Source organism: Caloenas nicobarica, chromosome 1 (genome assembly GCF_036013445.1).
Source record: "Caloenas nicobarica isolate bCalNic1 chromosome 1, bCalNic1.hap1, whole genome shotgun sequence".
Classification (NCBI taxonomy): Eukaryota; Metazoa; Chordata; class Aves; order Columbiformes; family Columbidae; genus Caloenas; species Caloenas nicobarica.
The window spans coordinates 157,589,540-157,608,922 of NC_088245.1; the positions used below are offsets into that span (position 1 = coordinate 157,589,540).

Here is a 19,383-nt window from a genome sequence, read left to right on the forward strand (position 1 = left end):
CTGCTCCCAGCAGCAGTTGCTGTGAGAGGTGCTGCAAGTAATGGAAAAAATAATAAAATCCTTCCTCAGACGTTAAGACTTATTTGATAGTTTCAGTGGTTAGGCAGAGGGCAGTCCTCTCACGCTTGTTGGCGCAGCCAAGTTTGCCATCCCCCTGGACACGAGTAAGACCAGACCTAGATCAGATTCAGAATTGGTTGTGGCTTCATCCTGAGGCAACCTGCCTCTCATCATGCAGAGCGTCCCTCATGCCTTTGCCAGCTGGAAGCCTGTTGAGCCTTCGTCGGCCAACAGCCTTTGAAGTAATTAAACAATTCTGCCTCTAAAGCATTTTTCTCTGAGCCAAATTATAGGCATTAGGATAGCAGCAATGCTTGCTTTGCCAGCCAGGACTAAAATTAGGTTGCATGATTTATTTTACAACTTGTTTGGGTGCTGACAAATAGTGCCAGATCTCTACATGGATTCCCCGAGCTGCACTTATGTGAGGGAGAAAAGCTGGAGGAGAGAACGGCAGGGGGGTATAAGTGTGTCACCTTTACATCATCTCTGCTGTGCCTTTTTTTAATGTGATGATGCTGCCCTGCTAGGAAGAGGAAAGACATTCTGTGAATTCTATAGGTGTAAAAGTTATTTTTAAATAAAAACATCTTTAAAATTGTTTTCTACTAAAAGAGACTGCCTTGTATCATGCAGCAAAATGAAAGCTGACTAGTGCATTTCAACCTGTAAAACACATCAAGAGAGTTAAGACGGGGAAGGGAGAGGAGCTCAGGGGCCATGGACATAAATTAGGACCTGCATGAATTTTTAGACTGGAAATTGCAAGTCTTCTAACAGCTGAATGTCCTGAAAAATCATGTAAATGGGAACAGCAGGAGAGAAAAAAATGTGCCTTTTGAAGTTGGAGCTTGATAACTTTTTAAGGTATTTTGTAATGAGGTTGGTGGCTGGAAAAGACGACATTCATTAGCTGAAGTGGCCCTTTCTCAACTTGCAAGTTTCTCAAAGTGAATGACTTTGTGTGTGCTTTTCTACAAACATATTTGCATTATTTCAATATACAAAATCTCTTCAAAATTCATGACTCCTTGACGATGAGATTCAATTTTCTGTGTTGTTTGCCTTAACAAGAGAAAAGCAATCAAGAACAAAATTGGAGGTATCATTTGCAACTGAAGTTCTTCCATGAAGAAGCCTGAATTTTGGTGAGGTTTCTGTAGGTAAGTGACAAATAGAAGCATTTATGTATGTGTGTGTACGTACATACTTAGGAATAGTGTCAGCATTTCACACTTGCTTTCTGCATTTGCTCCTCTGTGCAAAAGAGGTCACATCACTTTTCAGAGTCCAATGCTAATTTAAGGTTTTCAGGATTTTATGTATATATGTAAAATCATTCCGAAAAGCAGAACAAACTCTTAACTTTTTAGAAAAGCTCTGTTTAGCAATACACACATGCATCATTGCCGTTTGTCCAACTTGAACCACCTTTGGCTTGCTTGCTTCTTGATAACCAAGAAATTTTGGAGTTTCAGGGGTGAATGCTGAAATATGGAGACACTGAGTATTTATTTGGACTAAAATCAGCATATTTCTGGTTCAAAATGCAATAAACATTGTGGCTTTTCTTTTTTATGCTTTTTATCTGCTCATTAAACCTGAGGTTGGATCATTTGACAGGCAAAGGGCTGCTGAATCACCCAAGGTGCACGCTGGGCGATTGCCCCCATGGCAGTGGGCTGGTGAGGAAGCTGACAATCCAGGACAGTGACCTGAGCATCAAGATGCTGTGCATCTGTTTCTGCTGCTCTGGGGTGAATTTGGAAAACCTGCTTTCCTGGTTGTAAACTCTTCATTTCTCACCTTAATGTTATGGAAATTATAGAGGTAATTATAGAATGTCCTGAGTTGGAAGGGACCCACAAGGATCATTGAGTCCAACTCCTGTCCCTGCACAGGACAACCCCACAGGTCACACCATGTGTCTGAGGGCGTTGTCCAGTCTTGAACACTGTCAGGCTTGGGGCCGTGACAGCTCCCTGGGGAGCCTGTTCCAGTGCTCCACCACCCTCTGGGGGAAGAACCTTTTCCTAATGTCCAACCTAAACCTCCCCTGGCACATCTTCCTGCCATTCCCTCGAGTTCTGTCATCAGTTGCCAAAAAGAAGAGATCAGCACCTGCCCTTCCTCCTCCCCTTGTGAGGAAGCTGTAGAGTGTGATTAGGTCTCCTCTTAGTCTCCTCCAAGCTGAACAAACCAAATTACTTCAGCCACTCCTCATACAGCTTCCCCTCCAAACCTTTCGCCAACTTCATGGCCTGTCTTCTGGACGCTCTCCAGTAGCTTTATAACCTTTTTATCCTGTGGCACCCAGAACTGCACACAGTGCTCCAGGTGAGGCCGCACCAGTGCAGAGCAGAGCGGGACAATCACCTCCCTCGCCTGGCTGGCAATGCTGTGCTTGGTGCATCCCAGGACACAGTTGGGCCTCTTGGCTGCCAGGGCACACTGCTGGCTCATGGCAGCACTCAAGTTCATGACATGGAGAAAACAGTGACACCGATATATCTGGATGCCCAAGTCAGAGACACGGGCAGAGCCAGCTTTCCCCAGTCCGATACCGAAAAGTCAGCAAAGACTCTTTAACGCTGTTTTGAAAGCACTAAAAAGCAGGCACTTTCATTGCAGCACGCCGGACACTCGGAGGATTACTCTAATCGAGTGTGCACATGATTCACACTTCTTGGTATTTATTACATACACCTGTTGCATATTCATTTGTTTCTACCACTTAGTTGATGCATTAAACTTAACATTAAATATAAATTATTTCCGTAACCCCGCCCTTTGCTGGCAGTCCATCTTTGGTATTCCAGAGTCTTCATCAGGGGTCTCTGGTGGTCCCCTGTTGTCTTCGTGGCCTGGTGCCCCCCCAGAGTCGGCTTCTTGACCTGATTTCTTGAGCGTGTGTGTTGTCAGTTTGTGCTGCTACTCAGCAAAAGCCACGTAGCTCTTTCTTCATTTAGTGAAACATTCCACTTTCCCAGCTTGCAAGCCAGGGGCATCCCGCTTTGCCTCATGTCCTGTCTCTATAAAGCTATTGTTTCTCCGTTAGGTTTCTGTTACATTATGCCTAGTCTTGCTACATTAAGCTTAGTCTTGCTACATTATGCCTAGGGGTTTCTAAAAGATTTTTGTTCCTCTTACCAAGTCCCCTACCCCTGAGGTGATCCCGGCGGAGTCCCTGGAGCCGGCAGGCCGCTCCGGGACTGAGGCAGCTCCGGGCTAGCCCGGCGTGGGCCGTTAACCGCCGCCAACCGCTTCCAACCGCCTCTCGGCCGCACTACGGCTCCCGGCAGCGCCGCTCGGCGCGGGAAGTGCGGCGCCAGCTGCCCCGCTCCTGCGGAAGCAGGGGAGCGCTCCGCCCCGCCCCGCTCCGCCCCGCTCGGGCGCCGCGGGGATGGTACCGTGAGGAGCCGAACAGGCAGGCGGGTCCACAGTCAGGGAGGCAGAGGCCCCGCGATCCTCCCCGCTCAGGCCCCCACCCCATGCAGCCGCGCCGAGGGCGGGACTCCCCGGTGCCGCGGTGAGGGCAGGAGGAAGGTCCCGGCTGCGCTCATTCCCGCGCCCCGGCGGTGTTTCCCCGTCGGGGGGAAGCGCTGTCAATGCGTCGGCTGTGGCCGCTCTGCCTCGCCCTGGGAGCCGTCGCGGCGGGCGGGGGCGGCCGGCCGAGCCCCGAGCGCAGCGCGGTATGGGGGCCCGGGCTGCGGGCGGAGGCTGCGCTCCCCGCTCGCTACTTCTACGTGCAGGCCGTGGATGCCGAAGGGCAGAGGTAAGCGCGGCGGCGGCTGCTTTTCACGGAGGCTTCGGTTGCGGGCAGAAAAAAAAATCCGAGAGATCAGTTAAAAAGTCGCGTTCCCTGCCCCGTCCCGCTCGGGCGGCTGAAGGGATTGGGGCGGGGAGCGGCAGAGCTTTTTACGCGCCCTTCCCCGGGCACCGCCACCCCCTCCGCGTTGGGCGGCCGCCGAAATATTTGCGGGCCCCGGGTCCAAATCGTACTTGCTGGATTTTTCGTGAGGGAGCGAAGCGTCCTGCTCCCCGCCAGGAACGGCAGCGGTGCCAGCGCGGCTGCCCGGCCCGGCCTCGGCAGGGCTGAGCTTCCCCGCCCGTGCCCCCGACACCTCCACCTTTTAGGCAGATATTCGCATGGGATTTTCTTGCAGAAAAGGAAACTACTGGTGCTGAAGGCTCCCTCCCCCGCCCCCGTGAATTTTTCTCTGTATCACTTTAAAAAAGCTAATTAATCTTTTCAGGAGTATCAAATAACTGCTCAAGGGGCTGAGCTGAGGAAAGAAACTATGATAAAAATGTTCAACAGCAAAACACATGTATTGGTCCAATCAACAATTGGAAACGGAGACTGAGGAGACCTCATGGCGGCTACAGCTTCCTCACAAGGGGAGGGGGACGGGCAGGCGCTGATCTCTTCTCTCTGGTGACCAATGACAGAACCCGAGGGAATGGCAGGAAGATGTGCCAGGAGAGGTTTAGGTTGGACATGAGGAAAAGGTTCTTCCCCCAGAGGGTGGTGGACACTGGAACAGGCTCCCCAGGGAGCTGTCACGGCCCCAAGCCTGACAGTGTTCAAGAAGCAATTGGACAACACCCTCAGACGCATGGTGTGACCTGTGGGGTTGTCCTGTGCAGGGACAGGAGTTGGACTCGATGATCCTTGTGGGTCCCTTCCAACTCAGAACATTCTATGAACAATTTATGATTTATTCTACTTTGTCGACACCATAGCAATAATACATTTATTATATACCTGCTCAGGTGTCCTGCTTGGTTCCACTGTTGGGAACATCCATATTTCTCCTAAACACATAGGCACAAGATCAGTAGAGTCATTTAGGAAATACTCTGTAGGCCATTAGATAAACTTCGTAGGAACGAAATAGGTAAACTTTCAGAGAACACCCATGGCTTTCCATTTCTACAGGAAAGAAATGTTGACTGTACAAGCTAGGTAGGAGAGTGCTCCATCCACGTTGTCCAGATTAGATGCACCGTGGGACACACAAGTCTGGAAGCTGCCAATTCAGTTTATCTTGGGCAGTAAATATTTCCTGCATTTAGTTGAACTGGCAGCTCTCTAGTATGTCTGGCCAAGTTTCGGGAAAGGTGACGAGACTGCTGGGCTGTAATCTGTCAGTCCAGCAACTCCCACCAACTCTGTCTTTATCCCAAGTTCTCTCTACATATTCAGGACCATGTTTAAAGAGTTGGAAGAAAATTGGCAGATGCAGCATTTTGATTGTGCTAACTTTGTTAATACTTCTATGATATGTGATAACTTCATTATTTTTCAAATTATTTTATGGTTTTATGGAAATTTTTCTGTGACTGATGTATGATGAATTTTACCAAAATGTTATACATACACATTGAATTACATGATCCCACTATGTTTTTTCCCTACCAAAACACTCACATTTGCAATATCTTTTTTTTTCCCCTGTATGAGCTACCATAATGATTCAGAAGTTTAACTTTGTTCTTTACTTCCTTAAACAATACCTGGAAAATAAAGTAAGCTGGAAATATTTTGCTTCTGTATGTAAAATAACAGACTTATTAAGCTGCTAAAGTGAAGCTTATCCTGGTATTTTTTTTAGAGAATCATAGAATGGTTTGGGTTGGAAGAGACTTTTAAAGATCATCTAGTCTGACTCCCCTGCCATGGACAGGGACATCTTTCCCTAGACCAGGTTGTTCAAAGCCCCATTCAGGCTGGCCTTCAACACTTCCAGGAATGTGGCATCCACAGCTTCTCTGGGCAGCCTGTTCCAGTGCCTCACCACCCTCATGGTGAATAATTTAATCCTTATATCCAATCTAAATCTACCCTATTTCAGTTTAAAACCATTGCCCCTTGTCCTGTCACTATGGTACAGGACACCAAGATACATCCACCAAGGTCCATATATCTGCGTGTTCTCTACCTTCCCATCATTTTACACTTGAGCTACTAGTAATTAAAAACTATGCTGAATTTCTAAAGGTGCTCTGTTCCCATGTAATCAAAGACTGTATTTCCAACACCGTTCAACATATAGGGCACCAAGTAGTTTTGAAGCTGTGTTAATGAGTATCTGAATGGAACCTTCTTGATACCTTCTGCTTCTAACAGCATGAGATGTTTTAGGTAGCCTAACAAAATTCCCTTTGGAAAAATCATGCCTTGCTTGTGAACATTAGGATGTGCTCATAAAGCCCTAGCATGGCTCAGTAAGGTCACTGGAAATCTGTCAGTGATCAGACTAAGAAAGCTGCTGTGTGATTCCTTTTTTATTAAGCTCCTGTTTATTCTCTGGGTAGGTTCACTTCAACGCCAGGTGAAAATGCATTCCAGGTGAAGATCACGGCTCCTGATGAACAGTTCACTCGGATTGGTGTGCAAGTGTTAGATAGGAAAGATGGTTCCTTCCTTGTGAGATACAGGATGTATGCAAGCTACAAAACCCTGAAGATAGAAGTCAAAACTGGAGATAAACATGTCGCAAAGTCTCCATATATTTTAAAAGGTAAGAAGCAGCACTACACATAGAATTTCTATTGTGGCTTTTTCTCACAAACTGTATCCCCAAATGTCTTCTAGGATAAGCATAGGTTTTTGCAGGACCTCAGTATTTTTCCGACTATCAAATCCCGTTGGAATTATGGAATCATTATAAGTGTCCTGCATGTACTATTCAAAATAGTAAAAAGAAACAAATGCTGTTGAAGCTGTTGCCTAGCAAATATATCTAGAGGGCTCACATGGAAGTTGATGTAGCTTGACATGACACCATTGGAGTAAAAAAAAAGTTCAAATATGTCCTTTTAGAGTTGCTGAAGGTTTGGCCCTAAGCAGCGAATGCTCAGTTCCTGACCCGATTTTGTGATCCCAACAGCGCAATAGTGTGACGTACTAAAAATAAAACAATTGTGTTCCTGATAGGACCTATTTACCATGAAAACTGTGACTGCCCTCAGGAGGAGAGCAGTGCATGGCTGGAAGAGATGAACTGCCCTCGAATCATTCCACAGATTCAAAGAGACCTAGCCAATTTTCCCATTGTTGATCCAGATAAGATTGCAAAAGAAATTCCACAGAGGTTTGGACAGAGACAGAGTTTGTGTCATTACACCATCAAAGATAATGAGGTACGGAATGAGTTGATCTGAAGTCCATATAGGGATTTGGTGGCATGTCATACAACTAGGCTGCTTGGCTCTTCCCAGTTGAAAGGCTTCTTGTCTCTTCCTCAGGAAACTTCATTTACTTGCTTCTCTATCCTTGAATACTTTGCAGTTTGCATATGAGCTCAGTAATATCTGTCCTACTTTGTAAAGTGCTTTTTGTCCACCTTACAACTGAATCAACTGTAGCACAGTGAAGGGAAATTACTTTCCAAGCAATCAGTGTGAGTACTGGGCACAGACCCAAGTCTTCTAAATGCTAATTCAGTTTCCCATTCTGTGAGTAATATTGCTGTGGAGTGTCCCAATCATCTAATTTGACATGCATCAATAAATTATGTTGTGCATAATTCTGAGGTAAAGAAATACTACTTTTGGCTCCACTGAGGACCAGAGCTACAATTCTTTTTAACAAAACTCAACTGACTTCAGTAGAATTTCATATGGAAACAAGAACAATGGAACACAACAGAAACAGGCAACCACTTTTTGTTTCCATGAGACAGACCTAAAATGTCTGCAAATGCAAGCAAAGCTTGTCCTTTTTTTTTTTTTGTCTCTCTTCTGTGATGAGTTAGAGAGGTGAGATTTCTAAAGCTTCTCAGCTGATTCATAAATCTATACAGCCATACAATCTGACTAGTTACTTAAAAGAGCTCTAATTTGTGCTGGCTGTTCTCTGAAATTAAAACACCAGACCAGTAAAACTTCATTTATTTTCAGGTTTATATCAAGACGTATGGGGAACATGTTGGCTTCAGAATTTTCATGGATGCCATACTGCTTTCTTTGACAAGAAAAGTGAGTACATTTGTACAGTCGTTTATTCTATATGTCCTAATTTATAGAAGACTGAGATTAACAAATACATTTCAGCATATTTGTAGGATATTTCTGTTAAAATACTTTCTTGTTCTTTGATTGATAATGGAAAAGTCAGATGGATGTTCCATATTTGAACTTGGCATATTCTAGAATGCTGTCTGATCAGTGTGTGGAGTATCACAAATGTGAATTGAATAGCAGGATTTTATAGTTTCATAGATTTGGACAAAGTGTGTTGTGGTTTTTTTGGTTTGGGGTTTTTTTTCTATAGACTAAGTAAATCATCCTGTAGCATCTAACAGAAAATTCTGTCTCTGCTAGTACATCTTACAAGATGACTGAAAATAATAGGGAATTTATATCATTCTGCATTGAATTCTGTAAGTTGAAAACAAGACAAGAATGGTTCAGAAAGACCACCAAAAGCCCAGCGGGTGACATGTGGGGAAACTCCCTTGATGTACAAGCAAAAAGTACCACACAGACTCTTCCTTAAGGAAACCTTGGAAAAAAAATCCTGACATTATGTACATAGTGACTGAAGGGCTGAAGTTTCATCACGCAAATATGTGACGTTATCTAAAGAGAGTAGTAAGAGAAAGATGAAGATATCTGAGTTAATATGTGGTTTTGACTGTAAAGTGGTAAAGCACTTGTCTTTAAAAAGGAGAGAAAGAAGATAGAAGAGCTACTGAAAAATGGAGATGTTGACTCCCAAAAATTCCTTAAAAATCTCATAAAAATTAAACAGCTGAAAGATAAGGTAATTGGTGTGAAAAAACATTCATTTAAGATCAAAAAAATCAAGCCATACTTATGTAATTTCGTCCTATAACAAGATAATAAGTTTCCTGTATGGATGTCAAGTATCATAATTTTAGTTAGCTTTTTCAGGGTCTCACAAGTTTCTCATAAACAACATAGGAAAACTTTGCCTAGAAGCAGCTACTGTAACCTGCTTGGAAAGCCTGACTTAAATAATAGTTGCCAATATTCCCAGAAAGGTAAATTGTGTTACAAATGCATTCTTCAGAGAACTGTCCTAGGCTCAGTCCCCATTGAATAACTTAGTTATATTTTGACTGAATGATAGACTAGGATGATGGATTATTGAATTTTCAGAAAACAAAAATGAAAGAACCTGCAAGCACTTTATGGTACAGCATAATAATTAAAAGAATTCTTAGCAAGTAAGATAAATTGTATGGAAAAATGGATATAATAAGTGACAAGGGCAGGATAGTATGGAAAGGCTGGATGTCTTGTAGTTATGGCACCTATTTAAAATAGGGAGTGGGTGGTTATTTTCTGCAGGAAAGTGTGAAGGTTGCAGCATCACAAGTTTCACATGAGTCAACAGTGGTGTGCTGTTGCGAAAAGCTAAACACACACATTAACAGAACAAACACGTGAAAGAAATGTAAAGTAACCTTTCCACTATTCTCAGGATTAGGAATGGATCAGTTGTGCTTCTGTGTCTGCCTTTGGCTGTCAGGCTTCAAGATTGTTCCATTACTGACATTGCACAGGGAAGTGGTAAGAATGACTGGACATACAAATGAAGATTCATTTAAGTGGGGATTGTTTCAACTGACAGTGTCTAAGGGAGACATGAATGTAGCCTTTCATTATCTAAAAGGTTGCTCTGTGGAAGATGGAAGTAAGCTGTTCTTGATGTCAGTAGTATTGGACAAGAAATAATGGAACTAAATTGCATCAAAGGTATTTAGGCTAAATGTTGGAAAAGATTTGCTAACTCAAAAGACAGAAACTGTTTACAGATCTAGAAAACACAATTTGTCTCATCCCCATTAAACACTGTAGGAATTTCTATTAAGACAGTGTCACTGAAACACAATATATCGATTGGGTTGGAGAAGAAGACAACCTGTTGAATGATTCTGCCATTGAGGATGTAGACCATATATAATTTATATCATTTCTATGCCCATTATAACCATTAGATGGCACTGTACTAATAAATTGGTAACTGGTACAATACCGAACGTCAGACTGTGTTGATATCAAAATTGGCCCTACCGGACCACCAAAGTGACATCAGTAATTGGTGGCCAGTAACCATCAGATCAACCATTTTGAGGTTGTTCTCAGTTTTAACGGCAAGATTGACCAAGGCAAGTCCCATCAACCCACAACAAAGGGAACTTACGAAGTCATCAGGATGTACAGAAAATTTGAAACTATTACAGTTTGAAGTGCAAAAAGGGAAAAGTGACTCCTGGGGGTGGTCTTCATTGATCTACCTAAAGCCTTTGACACCATGAGCCAGTCTCATATCATTACAGCTCTTAGACGGAAGGGCGTGGACCAACTTCTTATTGCCCTGAATAAAAATATGTACCATAACATCTGTACTCATATTTTCTTGAAGAATGAACAGTTGGATCTCATTGGGATCCAGACTGGTGTTAAACAAAGTGATCCAATGTCTCTAATTTTATTTAATTTATCATTGGACTCTCTGCTGTGGAAATTGAAAGAGAAAGGAGAGGGATTCCTACACTGCTCAAAAAGTATATCAATTGTGGCCTTTGCAGATGACCTGGTATTGTTGAGTGGATCATGGGCAGGAATGCAAAAAAATATTGACATTTTGAAGGTATTTTGTAACACAACTGGCCTCAAAATACAGGGAAAAAAGTGCCACAGCATTTACATTCAGCCAGCAAAAGACTCTTATATGATTAATGATTGTCCTTTTTGGTTGATCAGCGGCACTCCACTGAACATGAACCTGGTAACTCAGAAGAATATCTAGGGTTATGTGTGGACCCTTGGAAAGGAATATAAAAGTCAGAACTTCTGGAAGAAGTAAAGGGCTGGATTCAAAAAATTAGAAAGGTGGCACGGGAGCCTTTTCAGAAAGCTGACATCTTGAAAGGAAATGCTATTCCACAACTGACCTACTTAGCAGATCAGGCCAATGTAAAAGAGCCATACCTGGAAACCCTTGACTTGGCAATTCGAACGGCTATTAAGGAATGGTTACATCTACCAACAAATGCTTGTGGTGCCATCCTCTATTCAAGTACTTGGGACGGTGGGCTGGGCATTAGCAGATTCTCAGCACTGATTCCTAATGTATAAGCCCAAAGACTTACAGAGACTTGCGCAGTCTTCGGATGAGACAATAAGAGCTGTCGTTAAATGTGAGGGTATTGAAAAGCATTTGAAAGATAATGGATTGCAGCAAGAGGGCATAAGGATAAAGCTCCATCTATTTGGGACCCTGGAGTGATCCTTGTGATATTAGAGGAATTGGGCCATGAGGAACTAGACTTAGAATGGGAGAGACCCGCTCCAAAAATCAACTTTCAGAGGCCTTGTAACTGGAGGAAAAAAGAATTGGTAAATTGGACCAAGCTCTTAGCCCAGGTCTGTGGGATTTCAAACTTTGAGAGGGATAAAAACAGTAATGAATGGATTGTATATTGCAGAGGCATTCTCCACAGGTAGCTCATTAGTGCTCTACGATTAAGAGCAAATTTCTACCCCACAAGAGAATGTTTGCCAAGGGGTAGACAAGAAACTCAAATCATGCTGATGTTGCTAGGTAGAGAATGAGACCTGTGCACATATTATTGGGCATTGTCCTGCAGTTCAGGATGCCAGGATTGAAAGACATAACTGATTATGAGAAATTTTGATTGACAAAGCTAAAAAGAAAGAACGAGTAGTATTCCAAGAACTGTTATTGAAAGAGGAGAAAAGTGAATTGTATAAACTGGACCTGGTATTTGTTAAAGGAGACCAGGCCCTGGTAGTTGACATAACAATTAGATATGAAAGTAAATTAATGTCTTTGGCCAATTCAGCAGTAGAGAAAGTAAAGAAATATCAACAACTTAAAGATCAAATTGAAGAATTAACCAATGACACTAATATTAATTTATGGGATTTCCCATTGGTGCATGTGGAAAATGATATCCAGGTTATTATGAACTGTGAAGTGATTTGGGATTGTCTAGCTCCCAACAAGAAAATATTGCGTATCATTTATTGAATTGGGCATTATTCACCTCTGTCGATGTTGTGCATATATTTGCTAGTAAAGCATGAACTATTGCAAGATCTTAAAGTATTGATGTCTATAATAAATTGCGCTTCCATGTGAAGCAAAACATAATTCTTCACAGAGATGGCGAGCCTGCTGTGTTTTCTAGAACTGCTGTTCTGCCATCTATGCTGTTGCCTTTGCTGTTGTGCTGGAGGGAGGTGATTGAATTTTAAAATCATGATTTGTCACCAGATTGGACTAAAGATAAAAACTATCGGTCTTTACTTGGGTGGACAAGCCAACTTTACTTAGCTCGGAAAGGAAATGTGTAATTTACAGATGTTTGATAAATAGCTTTTCTATGTCCATTATAACCATTAGATGGCACTGTGCTAATAGAGTTTTGTGCCGAATATTAGAAGGTGTAGCCAAACACCCTTTGAAATGAAGGTACTCAATAAAACCTTTTCTGTCAGTCTGTATACTGAAGACAAAAAGTCCTGCTTTGGGTCTCTTGCCCTTAGAATTTCTGAGTGTCTCTGCCAAAGGTTTTCCCATGTTGCCAAGTCAGAGAAAAATATCTTCAACCACTTAGGAGGGTGTTTGATATTTAGCAAATTTTTCATTTCTATCTCTGTCCATACGTATAAATTAAATCAGAAACTTAACAAAACCTATTTGGGACACAGAAGAATCCTGAAGTGTTAGGCTGTGACCAGCCAGTCTGACCTGAAGAATAAAGGGGTTTGAGAGGAGAAATGCTTTTATGCATATATATAATGAGAAGTCAGCAATATGTTTCAACTCTATTTTTACATGTATAACACATTTTCATTTGAGAATTATTAACAATCATAAGTGTTCTTTCCTTCAGAGGAGGTATTTTCTCATACAGATACTGACAGAGTTGATGATAACACTTGAACAAAATGTTCCTAATCTCACACATACAATCGTGATCTCTAAATTACCTGCTGATAGTCAGGACACAGATCTTGGAGTTATTCTAACAGTTTTCCAAAAATGTCAGTATAATAATCAGATATTCGTAACAGTCAAATAACCAATTAAGACTTATTAGGGAGGGAGGCAAAAATGAAAAAAATATTATGTGACAGTATAAAACCTGTGACGTGCCTATCTTGTGAAAACAGCACAGTTCTCATATCTCTTTCTCAAAAAGAACTGCCTGGCAAGAAGGATGTTTGGACAAAGACAAGCTAATTTGAATCGGATTATTTTGCTTTGAAAGAGGCAACTGAGGGATGTAGTGAAGTTTTATATTTTAAAAAATCGATGTCCACGATAAGGGTGAACTAAGAACAGACGTGACATTAGTTCTGCATGCACACTATCCATGCCTTCAGGGTTCTGTAAAACTCAACCATATGTCGCCTTCAGCCTTCTGCTCTCTCAACTGAAGTGTCCCACCATTTTCAGTTTCTCCTCACAAGGCAGCTGGTCCATCCCTATCACAGCAGCTGCCTTTTGGTGTAACTTCTCTTTCTTGACTGGCAAATACCAGAACCACACACAATGCTCAAGATGAGTGTGCGTTCAAGTTCCATATAGCAGCAAAATTATGCCCCCTGTCATGTTGTTATAACGTTTCCCGGCCATCAACAGTATTTTGCCTGCTTTTTGCCTGCAATAGCAATTTCAGATATGGTTCCATACTATCAACTATTCTAAGTGAGAGGAAGTTATGCTTATTAATAAACCCCAGTGCCGACTAAATGTGGACTTTTCATCATGGCTGTTAAGTTTCTTTTACTTCTCTCCTGTTGGATTTAGTCATCATGCAGACACAGGGCAAATCAGTTCATGGATGTAACATAAAACTAATCTACCACCCAACAGCAATTTTCCGTACAGTCAACAAGGTGGTTCATTTTCCCTTAGAACTAGATGATTGCTTACTAGATCCCAGTACTAGCCTGGTACAAAAATTGTGTGGCCAATTGTGAAGTATAACAAGAAAACATCCTCTAAACTGGGGTGTTCCTATCCCTTAAAAAAAAAAAAAGGCATTTTTGTGACTTTGTGCAAATCTTAGAAAAAAAAAAAAATTTTTTCTTGTAGGCTTTTCTCTGTGGTCTGAGTATTTCTAACGTGTTTCTAAAGTTTAGCTATTTATTACGGGTACAGTAAGTATATTAGAGACCTGACATTTCTTCTCTTACTGAGGTTGTTTTCAAAATGCAAGACGCCAGCAGGAGAATGGTGTTTTGTATTAAAATGCATTTGTGCCTACTTTGCTTCTGTTTAGGTGAAAATGCCAGACGTAGAATTTTTTGTTAATTTGGGGGACTGGCCTCTGGAGAAAAGGAAATCCTCACAGAACCTGCACCCCATCTTCTCATGGTGTGGGTCCAGTGAGTCAAAAGACATTGTCATGCCAACATATGACTTGACAGACTCAGTTTTGGAGACTATGGGACGGTAAGAAATTGCTTAACATTTTCACAAAATTAAAAAAAAGATATTTGTATTAACAGTATATTAATTGGTTTACTCTTTATTTATTCATTGAGACACTGGCACTTGATAGGCAATAGCTGCATAATCAGCATCTTAGTATTAACCAAGTTATGTAATACGTAACATAAATGACATATATTAAAATACTTCACTGTTCCGTTTCAAAGATCAAAATTAATCTAAACATGGTGAAGTCACTGAAAACAGCACTTAGAGGGAATGTTTCAAGGGTAGATATTTTGTAGATATTTATGAACACGTTGACAACTGGCCAGGTACCTTTTTTCCTGATTTTCCTAAAATATTTTTCTATACCTTTTAAAGCCCAACATAGCCGGAACTCACCCTAGGACCTACCAACTCCCCTTTGGTTACTCATGATAATTAGCCTTTGTAACTGCTCTGTCGCTGTCTTGAAACACTCAAAAGCCAGCTTCTAAGAGATCTTAGTTATCAACTTTGAACTTGTTTATCGTTTCACTGCATTCTGTTCAGGTTCCTTGTCTTTATTACCAAGACTGTTCCTAAATTGGCTTCCCACTGCCCCCCCCAATTTATGTGTTTTAATTTAGCAAAGGAAGTGAAATATCTTGCATTAAGCTAGTTAACTAAAAACACTTGCTTTGGACTATCATGACTGCTTCATCACCATTATCAGCTATTGCATTACCCTGTATCACCTTCATCTGTCTGGCAACCATATCCACTTTTATCCACTTTTTTCCATGACAACTGACAGGTACTCTCTTTCCACATGTGATGTTGTCATCGAACTGATGCCATTTTGCCACAGATCTGTGAACTTGACATTCCTTATTTGTTTTTATTGCTGCAAAAATACTGATACAATATATATACAGGCGTGCTCACAACTTCATCATTGGTATTTGCCTATTAGTACTGTAAACTCTTTCAAGTAATTGCACTTAAAAAAATTTCCAGTAGGCTTCACTATTAAATCACTTCTTTCTCCTCCAGAGTCAGTCTTGATATGATGTCAGTTCAAGCAAATACTGGCCCATCGTGGGAAGACAAGAACACCACAGCATTCTGGAGAGGACGTGACAGCCGCAAAGAGAGGCTTGAACTTGTGAAACTGAGTAGAAAATACCCAGAGATCATAGATGCTGCTTTCACAAACTTTTTTTTTTTTAAACATGATGAGAGCCTCTATGGCCCCATCGTTAAGCACATTTCATTTTTTGATTTTTTTAAGGTAAGCCTTAAACGAGGTTCTCAGTATTTCCCATTATCTAATAACTTTGTATATATTATTAATAATAAAGTGATTTTTAGTTTTTTCAGCACACTACCAGTACCAAGCATGAGCAGGCATCCTTCCAGTGGGATTAACTGCTATGTAGCCCTTAATGCTGAGGATAATAATGTTTGATTTACATCTAAAGGTTCTGTAGAACCTCGTGTAATCTATGTAACTCCAAATTCCTTTTTATTTCTTTTTCCTGATTCAGCGATCAGGACTACTAACATAACTAACATAGTGGGAAAATCAGTGGATGGAGTGGCACATCTACCCTTGCATCCGAGGATGGGCATCCAAGAATTTCCAGAGAACTTAATTGATGAAGAGGGCATCTCCCTGTACCCTGCACTGTGATGAATTCCAAGCTAAATAATAAAAGCTACTTAAACATTGATGCTTGCCTAGCCAATCCTACATTTCTCAATATCGGCAAGTCAGTAATACCAGCGCCCTCAGAATAATATAACCTAACCAAGCTACTTGGGTCTTCTGTTTGTTAATAACGTAACGGTCATTTTCTTTCCAGTATAAATATCAAATCAATATTGATGGCACAGTGGCAGCATACAGATTGCCTTATCTACTGGCAGGAAACAGTGTGGTGCTAAAGCAAGATTCCATCTACTATGAGCATTTTTATAATGAGCTGCAGCCATGGAAACATTATATTCCATTTAAAAGTGACCTGAGCGATCTACTGGAAAAACTACAGTGGGCAAAAGAGCACGATGAAGAGGTAAATATACATTTAGAAGTACTCAGCAATGTTTCTAGACAGAGAGGGCAAAAAGTGCATTTCTTTAAAACAAAAAAATCTATTAGAAGCGCTTAGAAAATTATTGTCATCAATTCTACAAATAAGAAAAACACTTTCTGAAAAATACATAATACTGCCCTTAATTTGAAATTAAATTGAACTTTGGAAAAATTAAAATAGTATTTTCATAAGAATGCCTTAATTTTAAGAATGATTAAATAAAAATAAGTTATCCTAAACTATCAATGCTATACTTAACTCCAGAATTGATACTGGCATCCTGAAATATTTTTTGAGAATTAAAAAAAACCCTTTTATTTTCTTTGCCAGGCAAAAAATATTGCAAAATCTGGACAAGAATTTGCAAGAAATAATCTCATGGGAGACCACATTTTTTGTTACTATTTCAAACTTTTACAGGTGGGTATATTTTTAACGGCTACTACCACAAAAATAGAAGTCCCACAGAAAGAATTTAGGGCTACAGAGCTGCTGGAAATTGGCCAGTCCAGTAACTGAAGCCACAAATCAAGCAGCACCAATTAAGAACTTCAGCTGGTTTACAAACTTTGCGTGTGGTTCTGCCCTATGAAACCCCTTCAGACTACCCTGGCACTTTTGAGAGAAGCGATCGGATCCCATAAATCTTGATCTAATCTGCAAGAATATGTTGCCCACAATGATGAAAGAATTTCACATCAGATGCACGCACCCTGTGAACCACAGCTGAAAATATCTATGCATTAGCACCGAGATACCAAAACTCCAGTGAGACACCCAAAGGGGCCCCTCTCTGCACTCAGGCATCTGCTTAACCCATCCGTGACACAGTGTAGAGTAACAGATTGTGTAGCCCCAGAGTTTTTACAGAATTACTCAGCTGATTTGGTGAGGTATTTACCCTGTTTCCCCAAATTTAAGACAGGGTCTTATATTAATTTTTGCTCCAAAACTTATTACTTTTTTACATCTATAGCTGCCTGGACACTATTTAAATTGACTTTCTTTATGAACTGTAAGTAGGGCTTATTTTTGGAGTAGGGCTCATATTTTGAGTGCCCTCAAAAATTCTGAAAAATCATGCTAGGGCTTATTTTCACGGTAGGTCTTATTTTCAGGGAAACAGGGTGCAACCAGATGTACAATCTACCAGTTTAGGAATTAATTATACCTTCCTTTTTTAAAAACTAGGAATATGCCAACTTGCAAGTGAGTGAGCCAAAAATCAGAGATGGGATGGAGAAAGTGCAGCAGCCTGAGGATGACCTTTTTCCATGTACTTGCCACAGAAAAAAGGTACAGGACATACAGCGTTAAACTCTAAGTGCTGGATGTCTTTGGTTCTTATTCAAGCAGATTGGAACAGCTGTTGCTCAATACCCCACGGTATCAGTTACCAGGCCATTAACGCCTTTCAAACTTAGAAACCGTTCTTAATGTATTTGCTGGACTAGACAGTTAAAAACGGAGTTTCCAATTAACTGACGAATGTTTCTTCTTTCTTGACTGCAGGCCAAAGATGAACTCTGACAGAAATAAAATAATTTTTTAAATATTTACCTACATTCAGACTGTCTTCTTAAGGAAAGAAGAAAAACTTGGATTAAAATGCCAGTGGATAATGTCAATGGATATTATATGAAGTTTACTGTATCATGATCTACGTATGGAAGAAAACCAAGCACCCCCTATTGCCTTTTTAATCATGCAGTGGTTGCAGAGCCTTTTTCATAAACCTTTTTTTTAATAAAAACCATGTTTGTATCAGCCATGTATTACTGTCCTCAGATACCTTGAAAACGCAGGGGTTTTTTGCTCATGCTTGTTATACTGAGTCTATGTGCAAGCGTGTTCTGCAAAAAGGGCAGATAAAAATTGTAAATGTACCCCCCATCCTATCTATCTATCCATCCATCCATCCATCCATCCATCCATAGTCATCTCCTTCTGGGAGAATTAGTATTCTCAAAGAAAATGATGTTGGGTTTATAATACATCTTTTGTAACCTGAAGGAAAAGCACATTGCTATTGGGCACTTCAGGAATATTAGATAAAAGTGTTAAGTTCCATATGATTTTTAATAGATGCTTTGTCTGTGAAACTCTGTCTCTTTGGGAATATGAAAATAATTAAGTAGAACTGAACAGTGACTACTGAAATTAGACACATCATTGTTTCAGGAGTCTAGTCAATTTTTAAAATGCCCACTTCCCACTGATTAAGCAATTCAACTGTTATTTTTGAGCATATCAACATCATCAGAAAATGATCCATACGTGGATTTAAAGTCAAGTCTAAATTCATCAAATTCTAAATTTAATGCAAATGTTTCCAGTCTAAAGTGAGGATTTCTTTTATCTGTAACACAGCCAACCAGTTTAAAATCCATATAGCTATCTTAGCAAACACTTAGATGTGTGCTGTGCTTATTCAACAACATTACTGCTGGGAGATCAGCATTCTTGAGGCATCTTGTGAGAAACAACGGAATAATATTGTATCTATCTGATTAACATTTTTAAATTTTGCATGCCTATTATTTTTTACTATAGTAAAAGCACGCCTAAGGAATAGCTTGTTTGTGGTAAACAGTATATATAATTTAACTATATTAACCTACGGTCATGAATAGATTTTTTTTATATATATGATACAGCACCAAAATACAGCTATCTGATCTCAGCACCTGGCCAAAGCACCACAGACATTGTCCCAGCTCTCCAGTGCTGACTCACCATACATTTAGGCAGCTCAGCAGTGTCACACGCAACAGCTCCTCCCAAGAACAACGT

General features: G+C 40.8%; 1 protein-coding gene across 2 annotated transcripts; it reads left to right on the forward strand.

Annotated features, from left to right (window-relative positions):
• Nucleotides 1–3,357: 3,357 nt before the first annotated feature.
• Nucleotides 3,358–18,362, forward strand: POGLUT2 (protein O-glucosyltransferase 2). 2 transcript variants are annotated; one of them, XM_065656615.1, is made up of 10 exons: nt 3,358–3,835; nt 6,382–6,587; nt 7,004–7,209; nt 7,969–8,046; nt 14,358–14,530; nt 15,548–15,785; nt 16,360–16,569; nt 16,921–17,010; nt 17,782–17,886; nt 18,103–18,362. In XM_065656615.1, the coding sequence occupies exons 1-10, from the start codon at nt 3,669–3,671 to the stop codon at nt 18,118–18,120; spliced, it is 1,491 nt and encodes a 496-aa protein (XP_065512687.1). In that variant the 5' UTR covers nt 3,358–3,668; the 3' UTR covers nt 18,121–18,362. The 2 variants fall into 2 exon arrangements, with proteins under 2 accessions (XP_065512687.1, XP_065512697.1); XM_065656625.1 differs by lacking the exons at nt 3,358–3,835; nt 7,004–7,209 and having other exon boundaries at nt 6,502–6,587.
• The last annotated feature ends 1,021 nt before the right edge of the window (nt 18,363–19,383 follow it).

Bases quoted from the DNA above. Each gene is read 5' to 3' on its own strand.
- POGLUT2 (XM_065656615.1), top strand. From the start codon at position 3,669: ATGCGTCGGCTGTGGCCGCTCTGCCTCGCCCTGGGAGCCGTCGCGGCG. The intron at 8,047-14,357 runs GTGAGTACATTT...GCTTCTGTTTAG, and splicing joins TGCTTTCTTTGACAAGAAAA to GTGAAAATGCCAGACGTAGA. The intron at 16,570-16,920 runs GTAAATATACAT...TTTCTTTGCCAG, and splicing joins CAAAAGAGCACGATGAAGAG to GCAAAAAATATTGCAAAATC.